This window comes from Nerophis ophidion, linkage group LG14 (genome assembly GCF_033978795.1).
Source record: "Nerophis ophidion isolate RoL-2023_Sa linkage group LG14, RoL_Noph_v1.0, whole genome shotgun sequence".
Classification (NCBI taxonomy): domain Eukaryota; kingdom Metazoa; phylum Chordata; class Actinopteri; order Syngnathiformes; family Syngnathidae; genus Nerophis; species Nerophis ophidion.
This window is the reverse complement of record NC_084624.1, coordinates 21,491,699-21,503,812: the sequence shown is the minus strand read 5'-3', so window position 1 is coordinate 21,503,812 and position 12,114 is coordinate 21,491,699. Positions and strand designations below refer to the sequence as shown.

At 44.3% G+C, this 12,114-nt stretch overlaps 1 protein-coding gene across 1 annotated transcript in view; it reads right to left on the bottom strand.

The window, feature by feature from the left end:
* The window catches only part of LOC133568280 (ephrin type-B receptor 1-B), a 576,210-nt gene that overhangs the window by 110,157 nt on the left and 453,939 nt on the right, over positions 1–12,114 (bottom strand). The window contains 2 exon segments of the mRNA XM_061920097.1: positions 5,776–5,840; positions 6,545–6,653. Of these exon segments, the coding sequence (XP_061776081.1) occupies positions 5,776–5,840; positions 6,545–6,653 (174 nt within the window).

The following is a 12,114-nucleotide window of genomic DNA, read 5'->3' as shown; positions in this document are numbered from 1 at the left end:
ATTATAAACAACCTAATGTAAATAATCATATTTACTTCTAATGTATATACTGTACTTGTTCTTATGCTATCTGAACTCACTATGTTCTCTAATGGCTGTTCATATCCTACTAAATAAGACCTACACTGTTTCAATGTCCACATTTCTCTGTTGATGCAATTGTTGATGACTGAAGTACTGATATCAACCAAAGATCCTCATCCCACCCCCCGGATTGTAAATATTGTAAATAATTCAATGTATATACTATGATGATTAACCTACGTGATGACTGTATTATGCTGACTGTATATATGTGTACCATGAATTGATTAACGTGGACCCCGACTTAAACAAGTTGAAAAACTTATTCGGGTGTCTCCATTTAGTGGTCAAATGTACGGAATATGTACTGAACTGTGCAATCTACAAATAAAAGTATCAATCAATCAAAAAAAAAAAATGTAATAGTTTTTCAGTGTTGAAGTGACTTTTGTGGCGATTGTAAGGTAGCTTCCACAGAAACTGCATTTTCCCAGGTATTTTCTAAACCTTAAACGCATCTCTTCCTTGTTATTATTTATCTTTCCGCCAACCACAACCAAAACTGATTGAAAATATGCCTGATGCAACGGTCTCCACCATGGACATACCTAAATACCTTTGACTTACTTTGTCACACCGCGGTGAGGGAAGTCTTGTCTTGGTTTTTCTGTCTTGTGATTTACGTGTTTTATTTTGAAAAGCTACCCTCTTGTTTCAGATCACGGGCCCTTCCGCTTGTGTCACCAGTCTGAATTCATCCCTGATCGCTGATTGTTTCCACCTGTTTCCCATCATTCCCATATCCTATTTGAGCTCACGCCTCCTTTTGTCCTGTGCCAGATCGTCTCGTCTATCGTGCCTTTCTAGCGTCTATGTCCATGTCCTTGAAAACCTCCTTGTCTTGCTCCTTTTCCCTGGTTCTCCTTTTTGGATCAAGCAGTCTTTTGCTGTAATTTTGAGTTTACTTTTTCCTCCTTCGAGCGCCCTTTGTTATCCTTCATCTGCCTAATTGGTGAGTTTTTGTTTTTCCAAAATTCGTATTGATTGCCTCATTGATTGGGTGATTTTTTTGTTTATTCCTGGTTAGTGTTTTTATATAGATCATTTGTGTTTTTTCCTCCTGTGGGAGTGCTTTTGGTTAATTCTTATTGTTATTCTATTTTTGTTCATTTTTTCTTGAATTAGTATTCCTCCTTATTTTTTGGAGTGATTTTGATTTACTTGTTTATCCACGGAATTATTTTTCCGCGTATTGTTATGATTCTTACTAAATACTTTTGGCACTAGAGGTAAAAAGTTATTTCAAAATAAAAGCTTTATTTTTGAACTTCTTCTCAGCATCTGGGTCCTCTCCTTACTCCGAGTCATAACATACTTAAAAAGACATTGCGGGGTAAATATTAATTTAAAAAAGAAAGTCCTGTTGAAAACGAAACTCCTGTTTAAAAAAATATTAAAGAGCTATTTTGGACCAAAAGTACAAACAATTTTATCTGTCTGGAGCTGCAAAAAGTCAAAAGCCTTATATAAAAGTTATAATGAAGACAATACATGATGTAAGTATCTACAAACCCCGTTTCCATATGAGTTGGGAAATTGTGTTAGATGTAAATATAAACGGAATACAATGATTTGCAAATATTTTTTAACCCATATTTAATTCAATGCACTACAAAGACAAGATATTTGATGTTCAAATTCATAAACTTTGTTAATTTTTTTGTAAACAATTAACTTTGAATTTCATGGCTGCAACACGTGCCAAAGTAGTTGGGAAAGGGCATGTTCACCACTGTGTTACATCACCTTTCTTTTAACAACACTCAATAAACATTTGGGAACTGAGGAAACTAATTGTTGAAGCTTTGAAAGTGGAATTCTTTCTCATTCTTGTTTTATGTAGAGCTTCAGTCGTTCAACAGTCCGGGGTGTTCGCTGTCATATTTTACGCTTCATAATGCGCCACACATTTGCGATGGGAGACAGGTCTGGACTGCAGGCGGGCCAGGGAAGTACCCGCACTCTTTTTTTACGAAGCCACGCTGTTGTAACACGTGCTGAATGGGGCTTGGCATTGTCTTGCTGAAATAAGCAGGGGCGTCCATGAAAAAGACGGCGCTTAGCTGGCAGCATATGTTGTTCCAAAACCTGTATGTACCTTTCAGCATTAATGGTGCCTTCACAGATGTGTAAGTTACCCATGCCTTGAGCACTAATGCACCCCCATACAATCACAGATGCTGGCTTTTGAACTTTGCGTCGATAACAGTCTGGATGGTTTGCTTCCCCTTTGGTCCGGATGACACCATGTCGAATATTTCAAAAACAAATTGGAAATGTGGACTCATCAGACTACAGAACGCTTTTCCACTTTGCATCAGTCCATCATAGATGATTTCAGGCCCAGAGAAACCGGCGGCGTTTCTGCATGTTGCTGATAAATGGCTTTCGCTTTGCATAGTAGAGCTTTAACTTGCAGTTACAGATGTAGCGACGAACTGTATTCAGTGACAGTGGTTTTCTGAAGTGTTCCTGAGCCCATGTGGTGATATCCTTTAGAGATTGGCGTCGGTTTTTGATACAGTGCCGTCTTGGGATTGAAGGTCACGGTCATTCAATGTTGGTTTCCGGCCATGCCGCTTACGTGGAGTGATTTTTGCAGATTCTCTGAACCTTTTGATATTATCGACCAAAACTGTTGAAATCCCGACATTTCTTGCAATTGCAGTTTGAGAAACGTTGTTCTTAAACTGTTTGACTATTTGCTCACGCAGTTGTGGACAAAGGGGTGTACCTTGCCCCATCCTTTCTTGTGAAAGACTGAGCATTTTTTGGGATGCTGTTTTTATACCCAATCATGGCACCCACCTGTTCCCAATTAGCCTGCACACCTGTGGGATGTTCCAAATAAGTGTTTGACGAGCATTCCTCAACTTTATCAGTATTTATTGCCACCTTTCCCAACTTTTTTGCCACGTGTTGCTGGCATCAAATTCTAAAGTTAATGATTATTTGCAAAATATATATTTTTTTTTATCAGTTTGAACATCAAATATGTTGTCTTTGTAGCTTATTCAACTGAATATGGGTTGAAAATTATTTGCAAATCATTGTATTCATTTTATATTTACATCTGACACAATTTCCCAACTCATATGGAAACGGGGTTTGTATATTAGCTTACTATCAAAATGACTATGTGTCGCAGATCTTTGTTGGCAGAAATTTTGAAGGGTAATATTTATTCTACACATTTTTACAACATTGCAAAACATTAATAAAAACTTGGCCACAGGTATAAATGTGTGTGTCCAAGCTAAAGGAAACGTCTTCTTCTAATGGATTTATTGCATTCTTTGCAAGCTGGGTAATGTTTGCTTTGGTCCGGAACAACATGGCACACAAATTACTATGAGAAATCCAGCCAATATTACATACAGATAATGTGCCATGAGATATGCCAACATATACTAAATACAAAGAGGACATAAGTAAATGAAATTAAATGAGCTCAAATATACCTACAAACCAGGCATGATGATGCAATGTGTACATACAGCTAGCCCAAATCAGTTTGGATTGCTCGTTTGTATTAAAACAGTTGTTGTTTTTTCAGTATGATAGGGCGAAACCATCCTTGTCCAGGCAAACCCTTCTGGTTTTTGGAGAATATATATCAGCCGCTGGACTTGATCTGACCAATCTAAGTCTATGATCATGAACCGATGAAGCCTACTCAGATGAGAGGCGAACATCTTCCAAATCAAACCAAGCAGTCCAGTTGCAAAGGATTGTGGCCTAGTGGTTACAGTGTCCGCCCTGAGATCGGTAGGTTGTGAGTTCAAACCCTGGCCTAGTCATACCAAAGATTGTAAAAATGGGACCCATTACCTCCCTGCTTGGCACTCAGCATCAAGGGTTGGAATTGGGGGTTAAATCACCATAAATGATTCCCGGGCGCAGCACCGCTGCTGCTCACTGCTCCCCTCACTTCCCAGGGAGTGATCAAGGGGATGGGTCAAATGCAGAGGACACATTTCACCACAACTTGTGTGTGTGTGACAATAATTGGTACTTTAACTTAACTAACTTTAACTTGAACGCCCTGAGATACTTAATGTACTGTATAAATCTGTACACCCAAAATGATGCAATATGTACATACAGCTAGCCTAAATAGCATACTAGCATCGATTAGCTTGCAGTCATGCAGTGACCAAATATGCCTGATTAGCACTACACACAAGTCAACAACATCAGCATTCACGCGCAGCATAAAACATTTGGCGGACAAAATGAGACAAAGAACGAGTGGCATAAAACATGTTTTTCTGTGGTAGCGCCGGAGAAGGTTATGCATGTCAAAAAATTACGGTGAGTTCAAGGACCGACGAAATTAGTAGGAAAACATTTTCTCATAAAGTGAAGCATGTTTAATACAAACAGTGGGATTTCTAACAATCAGGAAGGTTTGTGTCATGTTTGTCCACCTACAGCAGGCGTGTCAAACTCAAATACAGAGTGGGCCAAAATTTTAAACGGAACAAAGCCGCGGGCCAAGGTTGAACAAATTTACCTTTTAATAGGGACCCAAACAAGTTTTGCATTAAATATTGAACAAGCAAGGCTTATATAACTTTAGTGACATGCAAAATCCAGTTCCAAATAATAATAATAATAATAAAAAAAATATCAATGGCATATCAAATCAAATTTAAATGAACATTTTATGCCTTTTTTTCTATTTGCAATCTTCTGAGGTAAATATCAAATTTTTTCCACAGGCTAATAATAAATTTGAAAATAAAATAACAATAATGAATGAACCAAACATTCAAGCCTTGAAGTAGCAAGAGAAAATGCATGAATAAAACGTTAATTATTGGTCAGTTTGCTGGAAGTTTCCGGGAAGAGTTATTTCTGCAAGGGATTCTGGGTATTTGTTCTGTTGTGTTACGGTGCGGATGTTCACCCGAAATGTGTTTGTCATTCTTGTTTGGTGTGGGTTCACAGTGTGGCGCATATTTGTAACAGTGCTAAAGTTGTGTGTGTGTGTGTGTGTGTGTGTGTGTGTGTGTGTGTGTGTGTGTGTGTGTGTGTGTGTCTGTGTGTGTGAGTGTGTGTGTGTGTGTGTGTGTGTGTAAAAGCCACAAATATTATGTGACACGCTGTTAGTATGGAGGAAAAGTGGACGTGACGACCGGTTGTAGAGAACGCTAAAGGCAGTGCTTTAAATGCACGCCCCCAATATAGTTGTCCAGGTGGAAATCGGTAGAAATTCGGAAGAATGGTTGCCCCGGTAGATTTTCGGGAGGGACACTGAACTTCGGGAGTCTACCGGGAAAATTAGGAGGTTTGGCAAGTATGAGTATTAGCGGTGAATGCGGTGTTACAGCGGCACCGACGCTGTATAACACCGGCGGGCCAGCTCTAATGCTAAATTGATATTGCCTCAAGGGCCAAATTATATTACACGGTGGGCCAGATTTGGCCCCCGGGCCAGAGTTTGACACCCATGTCCTACAGAAACCGTATTAAAACAAACATTTTTAAAAGCTCCAGGGAGCCACTCGGACGGCGCCCGAGCCGTGGGTTGCCGACCCCCAGGCCTAGTACATTTAACAAGAGGCTGGCCTAACTATCATCTGTATTACTATGCAAGCTGTACACTGTCTACTCTAAATAATGATGACTAGTCCAATGCATGGTTAGTGGACTAACATATGTTTGGTGACTAGTTTATGGACTTACCTCTGCCTGTGCTGTAATGCTGCAGCTTGTCACTGTAGACGGCCTCTTTAGTGTAGGCTCTTTTCCTAATGGATGAGAAAGTGTAAAGGTCACTTTACTGCAAATGACCCTCACATAAGGCCACAGGATATTACACGGAATCGGTTGCAGAAGCTCCGTGATGCTAAAGGAAGTTTATGAAAATGAGCCGACATTTAATTAGACTTCGATAGGATCGCCTCTGCTTTTCATGTGTCCCCTCTGCCGTACCTTCAAAAGAGCCTCTTTTGTGAAAAGCTCAAAGTTGCACACAGCTCAGCAGAAAGTGTGACCTTCAAATATCTAAAGCAAGGGCGCCCTGGCGACGTGACGGAGTGACCAAGTAAAAAGTCAAATTCAATCAGCTGGACTTCACTAACAAGCCAAAGTTGGAGCCTGAACTTCTCTGTGAGCTCTGCATCTTTATAGAGCGTGCAGGCGTATTTGCATTTGTTTGTATGGCAAGTATTTTCAAGGGATGTGATTATCAATATGGCTGCAGGCTAATATGGATTACGCGGGAACCATCTTGCTGTTACATTATTAACAACTTTATGCAAATCAAAGGGGTCATGTATGGCCAGAATGGTCAACATTAAATCTGATGAATATACCATACATTGCCAAGAGTCTATTCCCTGCTTTAGCCTGATGAGGAAAAACAGCATAAGTAAAAGGGTTCGGGTTTTGTTTTTAAGGGGAAAACAATAAACGTTGAAAGTCGCCACACCTAATGGAAACGATGGGTTACCTGCTGCACACGATAGAGATGGCGACAAGAGAGACGATGAAGACCACTCCCGCCGCTGCTGAGCCCGCAATGAGAGGAAGTTGTTCCCTCAGCTCCGATTTGAAGTCATCTAGGATGGAAAAAGAAAAAAACAGTTGCTAATCCAGCCTCTTGACTTTGATTGTTAAGGCATCGCATTGCAAAAAGTCAGTGTTCAAAAACAAGAAAAAATTATATACAAAAATTAGGGGTATTTTATTTGAATCAAGCAAAAATATTTGCCAATAGAACAAGTAAATTTAGCTTGACAAGACTTTCCAAAACAAGTAAAATCAGCCAACCTCAATGAACCCAAAAATACCTTAAAATAAGTGTATTCTCACTAATAAAAAGTGCACTTTTCTTGGTGGAAAAAAAAAAGAGACCTTTTTGCTCAATATGTGGAAAAATATTCTTAAATAAAGTACAAACCCCGTTTCCATATGAGTTGGGAATTTGTTTTAGATGTAAATATAAACGGAATACATCCATCCATCCATCCATCATCTTCCGCTTATCCGAGGTCGGGTCGCGGGGGCAGCAGCCTAAGCAGGGAAGCCCAGACTTCCCTATCTCCAGCCACTTCGTCTAGCTCTTCCCGGGGGATCCCGAGGCGTTCCCAGGCCAGCCGGGAGACATAGTCTTTCCAACGGTTCCTGGGTCTTCCCCGTGGCCTCCTACCAGCTGGACGTGCCCTAAACACATCCCTAGGGAGGCGTTCGGATGGCATCCTGACCAGATGCCCGAACCACCTCATCTGGCTCCTCTCGATGTGGAGGAACAGCGGCTTTACGTTGAGCTCCTCCCGGATGGCAGAGCTTCTCACCCTATCTCTAAGGGAGAGCCCCGCCACCCGGCGGAGGAAACTCATTTCGGCCGCTTGTACCCGTGATCTTATCCTTTCGGTCATGACCCAAAGCTCATGACCATAGGTGAGGATGGGAACGTAGATCGACCGGTAAATTGAGAGCTTTGCCTTCCGGCTCAGCTCCTTCTTCACCACAACGGATCGATACAACGTCCGCATTACTGAAGACGCCGCACCGATCTGCCTGTCGATCTCACGATCCACTCTTCCCCCACTCGTGAACAAGACTCCTAGGTACTTGAACTCCTCCACTTGGGGCAGGGTCTCCTCCCCAACCCGGAGATGGCACTCCACCCTTTTCCGGGCGAGAACCATGGACTCGGACTTGGAGGTGCTGATTCTCATTCCAGTTGCTTCACACTCGGCTGCGAACCGATCCAGTGAGAGCTGAAGATCCCGGCCAGATGAAGCCATCAGGACTACATCATCTGCAAAAAGCAGAGACCTAATCCCGTGGCCACCAAACCGGAACCCCTCAACGCCTTGACTGCGCCTAGAAATTCTGTCCATAAAAGTTATGAACAGAATCGGTGACAAAGGACAGCCTTGGCGGAGTCCAACCTTCACTGGAAACATGTCCGACTTACTGCCAGCAATGCGGACCAAGCTCTGACACTGATCATACAGGGAGCGGACTGCCACAATAAGACATTCCGATACCCCATACTCTCTGAGCACTCCCCACAGGACTTCCCGAGGGACACGGTCGAATGCCTTCTCCAAGTCCACAAAGCACATGTAGACTGGTTGGGCAAACTCCCATGCACCCTCAAGAACCCTGCCGAGAGTATAGAGCTGGTCCACAGTTCCACGACCAGGACGAAAACCACACTGTTCCTCCTGAATCCGAGGTTCGACTATCCGGCGAAGCCTCCTCTCCAGTACACCTGAATAAACCTTACCGGGAAGGCTGAGGAGTGTGATCCCACGATAGTTGGAACACACCCTCCGGTCCCCCTTCTTAAAGAGAGGGACCACCACCCCGGTCTGCCAATCCAGAGGTACCGCCCCCGATGTCCACGCGATGCTGCAGAGTCTTGTCAACCAAGACAGCCCCACAGCATCCAGAGCCTTAAGGAACTCCGGGCGGATCTCATCCACCCCCGGGGCCTTGCCGCCGAGGAGCTTTTTAACTACCTCAGCGACCTCAGCCCCAGAAATAGGAGAGTCCACTACAGATTCCCCAGGCACCGCTTCCTCAAAGAAAGACGTGTTGGTGGGATTGAGGAGGTCTTCGAAGTATTCCCTCCACCGATCCACAACATCCGCAGTCGAAGTCAGCAGAACACCATCCGCACCATACACGGTGTTGATAGTGCACTGCTTCCCCTTCCTGAGGCGCCGTATGGTGGTCCAGAATCGCTTCGAAGCCGTCCGGAAGTCGTTTTCCATGGCTTCCCCGAACTCTTCCCATGTCCGAGTTTTTGCCTCCGCGACCGCTAAAGCTGCACACCGCTTGGCCCGTCGGTACCCGTCCACTGCCTCCGGAGTCCTATGAGCCAAAAGAACCCGATAGGACTCCTTCTTCAGCTTGACGGCATCCCTCACTGCTGGTGTCCACCAACGGGTTCTGGGATTACCGCCACGACAGGCACCAACAACCTTGCGGCCACAGCTCCAATCAGCCGCCTCGACAATAGAGGTTCGGAACATGGTCCACTCGGACTCAATGTCCCGCACCTCCCTCGTGACATGTTCAAAGTTCTCCCGGAGGTGTGAATTGAAACTCTCTCTGACAGGAGACTCTGCCAGACGTTCCCAGCAGACCCTCACAATGCGCTTGGGCCTGCCAGGTCTGTCCGGCATCCTCCCCCACCATCGCAGCCAACTCACCACCAGGTGGTGATCGGTAGAAAGCTCCGCCCCTCTCTTCACCCGAGTGTCCAAAACATAAGGCCGCAAATCCGATGACACAACTACAAAGTCGATCATGGAGCTGCGGCCTAGGGTGTCCTGGTGCCAAGTGCACATATGGACACCCTTATGTTTGAACATGGTGTTTGTTATCGACAAACTGTGACAAGCACAAAAGTCCAATAACAAAACACCACTCGGGTTTAGATCCGGGCGACCATTCTTCCCAATCACGCCTCTCCAGGTTTCACTGTCGTTGCCAACATGAGCGTTGAAGTCTCCCAGTAGGACAAGGGAATCACCCGGAGGAGCACTTTCCAGTACTCCCTCGAGTGTACCCAAAAAGGGTGGGTATTCTGAACTGCTGTTTGGTGCGTAAGCACAAACAACAGTCAGGATCCGTCCCCCCACCCGAAGGCGAAGGGAAGCTACCCTCTCGTCCACTGGGTTGAACTCAAACGTACAGGCTTTGAGCCGGGGGGCAACCAGAATTGCCACCCCAGCCCGTCGCCTCTCACTGCCGGCAACGCCAGAGTGGAAGAGGGTCCAGTCCCTCTCGAGAGAACTGGTTCCAGAGCCCTTGCTGTGCGTCGAGGTGAGTCCGACTATATCCAGCCGGAACTTCTCTACCTCGCGCACTAGCTCAGGCTCCTTCCCCCCCAGTGAGGTGACGTTCCACGTCCCAAGAGCTAGCTTCTGTAGCCGAGGATCGGACCGCCAAGTGCCCTGCCTTCGGCTGCCGCCCAGCTCACAATGCACCCGACCTCTATGGCCCCTCCTATGAGTGGTGAGCCCATTGGAGGGATGACCCACGTTGCCTCTTCGGGCTGTGCCCGGCCGGGCCCCATGGGAACAGGCCCGACCACCAGGCGCTCGCCATCGTGCCCCAACTCCGGGCCTGGCTCCAGAGCGGGGCCCCGGTGACCCACGTCCGGGCGAGGGAAATCTGGGTTCATTTCGTTGTAATTCCATTGAAGTCTTTGAGCTGCTCTTTGTCTGATCACTCACCTAGGACCTGTTTGTCTTGGGAGACCCTACCAGGGGGCATGAAAACCCCCAGACAACATAGCTCCTAGGATCATTGGGACACGCAAACTCCTCTACCACGGTAATACAATGCTTAGCAAATCCTTTTCAACCCATGCTCAATTGAATGCACTACAACAGGGGTCGGGAACCTTTTTGGCTGAGCGAGCCATGAAAGCCAAAGATTTTAAAATGTATTTCCGTGAGAGCCATATAATATTTTTTAACACTGAATATAATTCATGCATGCAATTATAATTATTAACAACATTTTTAGAGTACAATAAGTATCTTATTATTTTTAATAACATTTTTGTTATGAAGCTAACCAAAAATAAATCGAATACTTCTTACCAATAATGTGACTTCTTGAACAGGTGTGGTACGGAAATGGATGGATGGATTAAAATGCATGAGAATGATTTATATTTTGAAAATTATTATTAACACTGTGATTACCAGTAAAGTTATTCATTACTTATTGTGTTAAGCAATGTCAGCTAAGATTTATCTGAGAGTCAGATGCAGTCATCAAAAGAGCCACAGCTGGCTCTAGAGCCATAGGTTCCCTACCCCTGCATTACAAATACAAGATATTTGATGTTCACACTCATAAACATTGTTGTTTTTTTTGCAAATAATAATTAACTTAGAATTTAATGGCTGCCACACGTTCCAAAGTAGTTGGGAAAGGGCATGTTCATCACTATGTAGAGCTTCAGTCGTCCAACAATCTTCGCTGTCATATTTTGCGCTTCATAATGCGCCACACATTTTTAATGGGAGACAGGTCTGGACTTCAGGCAGGCCAGGAAAGTACCTGCACTCTTTTTTTACAAACCCACGCTGTTGTAACACGTGGCTTGGCATTGTCTTTCTGAAATAAGCAGGGGCGTCCATGAAAAAGACGGTGCTTAGATGGCAGCATATGTTGTTCCAAAACCTGTATGCACCTTTCAGCATTAATGGTGCCTTCACAGATGTGTAAGTTACACATGCCTTGAGCACTAATGCACCCCCATACCATCACAGATACTGGCTTTTGGACTTTGTGTCGATAACAGTCTGGATGGTTCGCTTCCCCTTTGGTCCGGATGACACGATGTCGAATATTTCCAAATACAATTTCAAATGTGGACTCGTCAGACCACAAAATACTTTTCCACTTTGCATCAGTCCATCTTAGATGATCTCGGGCCCAGAGAAGCCGGCGGCGTTTTTGGATGTTGTTGATAAATGGCTTTCGCCATATTAGAGCTTCAACTTGCACTTACAGATGTAGCAACGAACTGTATTCAGTGACAGTGGTTTTCTGAAGTGTTCCTGAGCCCATGTGGTGATATCCTTTAGAGATTGATGTTGGTTTTTGATACAGTGCCATCTGAGGGATCGAAGGTCACGGTCATTCAATGTTGGTTTCCGGCTATGCCGCTTACGTGGAGTGATTTCTCCAGATTCTCTGAACCTTTTGATGATATTATGGACCGTAGATGTTGAAATCTCTAAATTTCTTGCAATTGCACTTTGAGAAACATTGTTCTTAAACTGTTTGACTATTTGCTCACGCAGTTGTGGACAAAGGGTTGTACCTTGCCCCATCCTTTCTTGTGAAAGACTGAGCATTTTTTGGGAAGCTGTTTTTATACCCAATCATGGCACCCACCTGTTCCCAATTAGCCTGCACACCTGTGAGATGTTCCAAATAAGTGTTTGATGAGGATTCCTCAACCTTATCAGCATTTATTGCCACCTTTCCCAACTTCTTTGTCACGTGTTGCTGGCATCAAATTCTAGAGTTAATGAT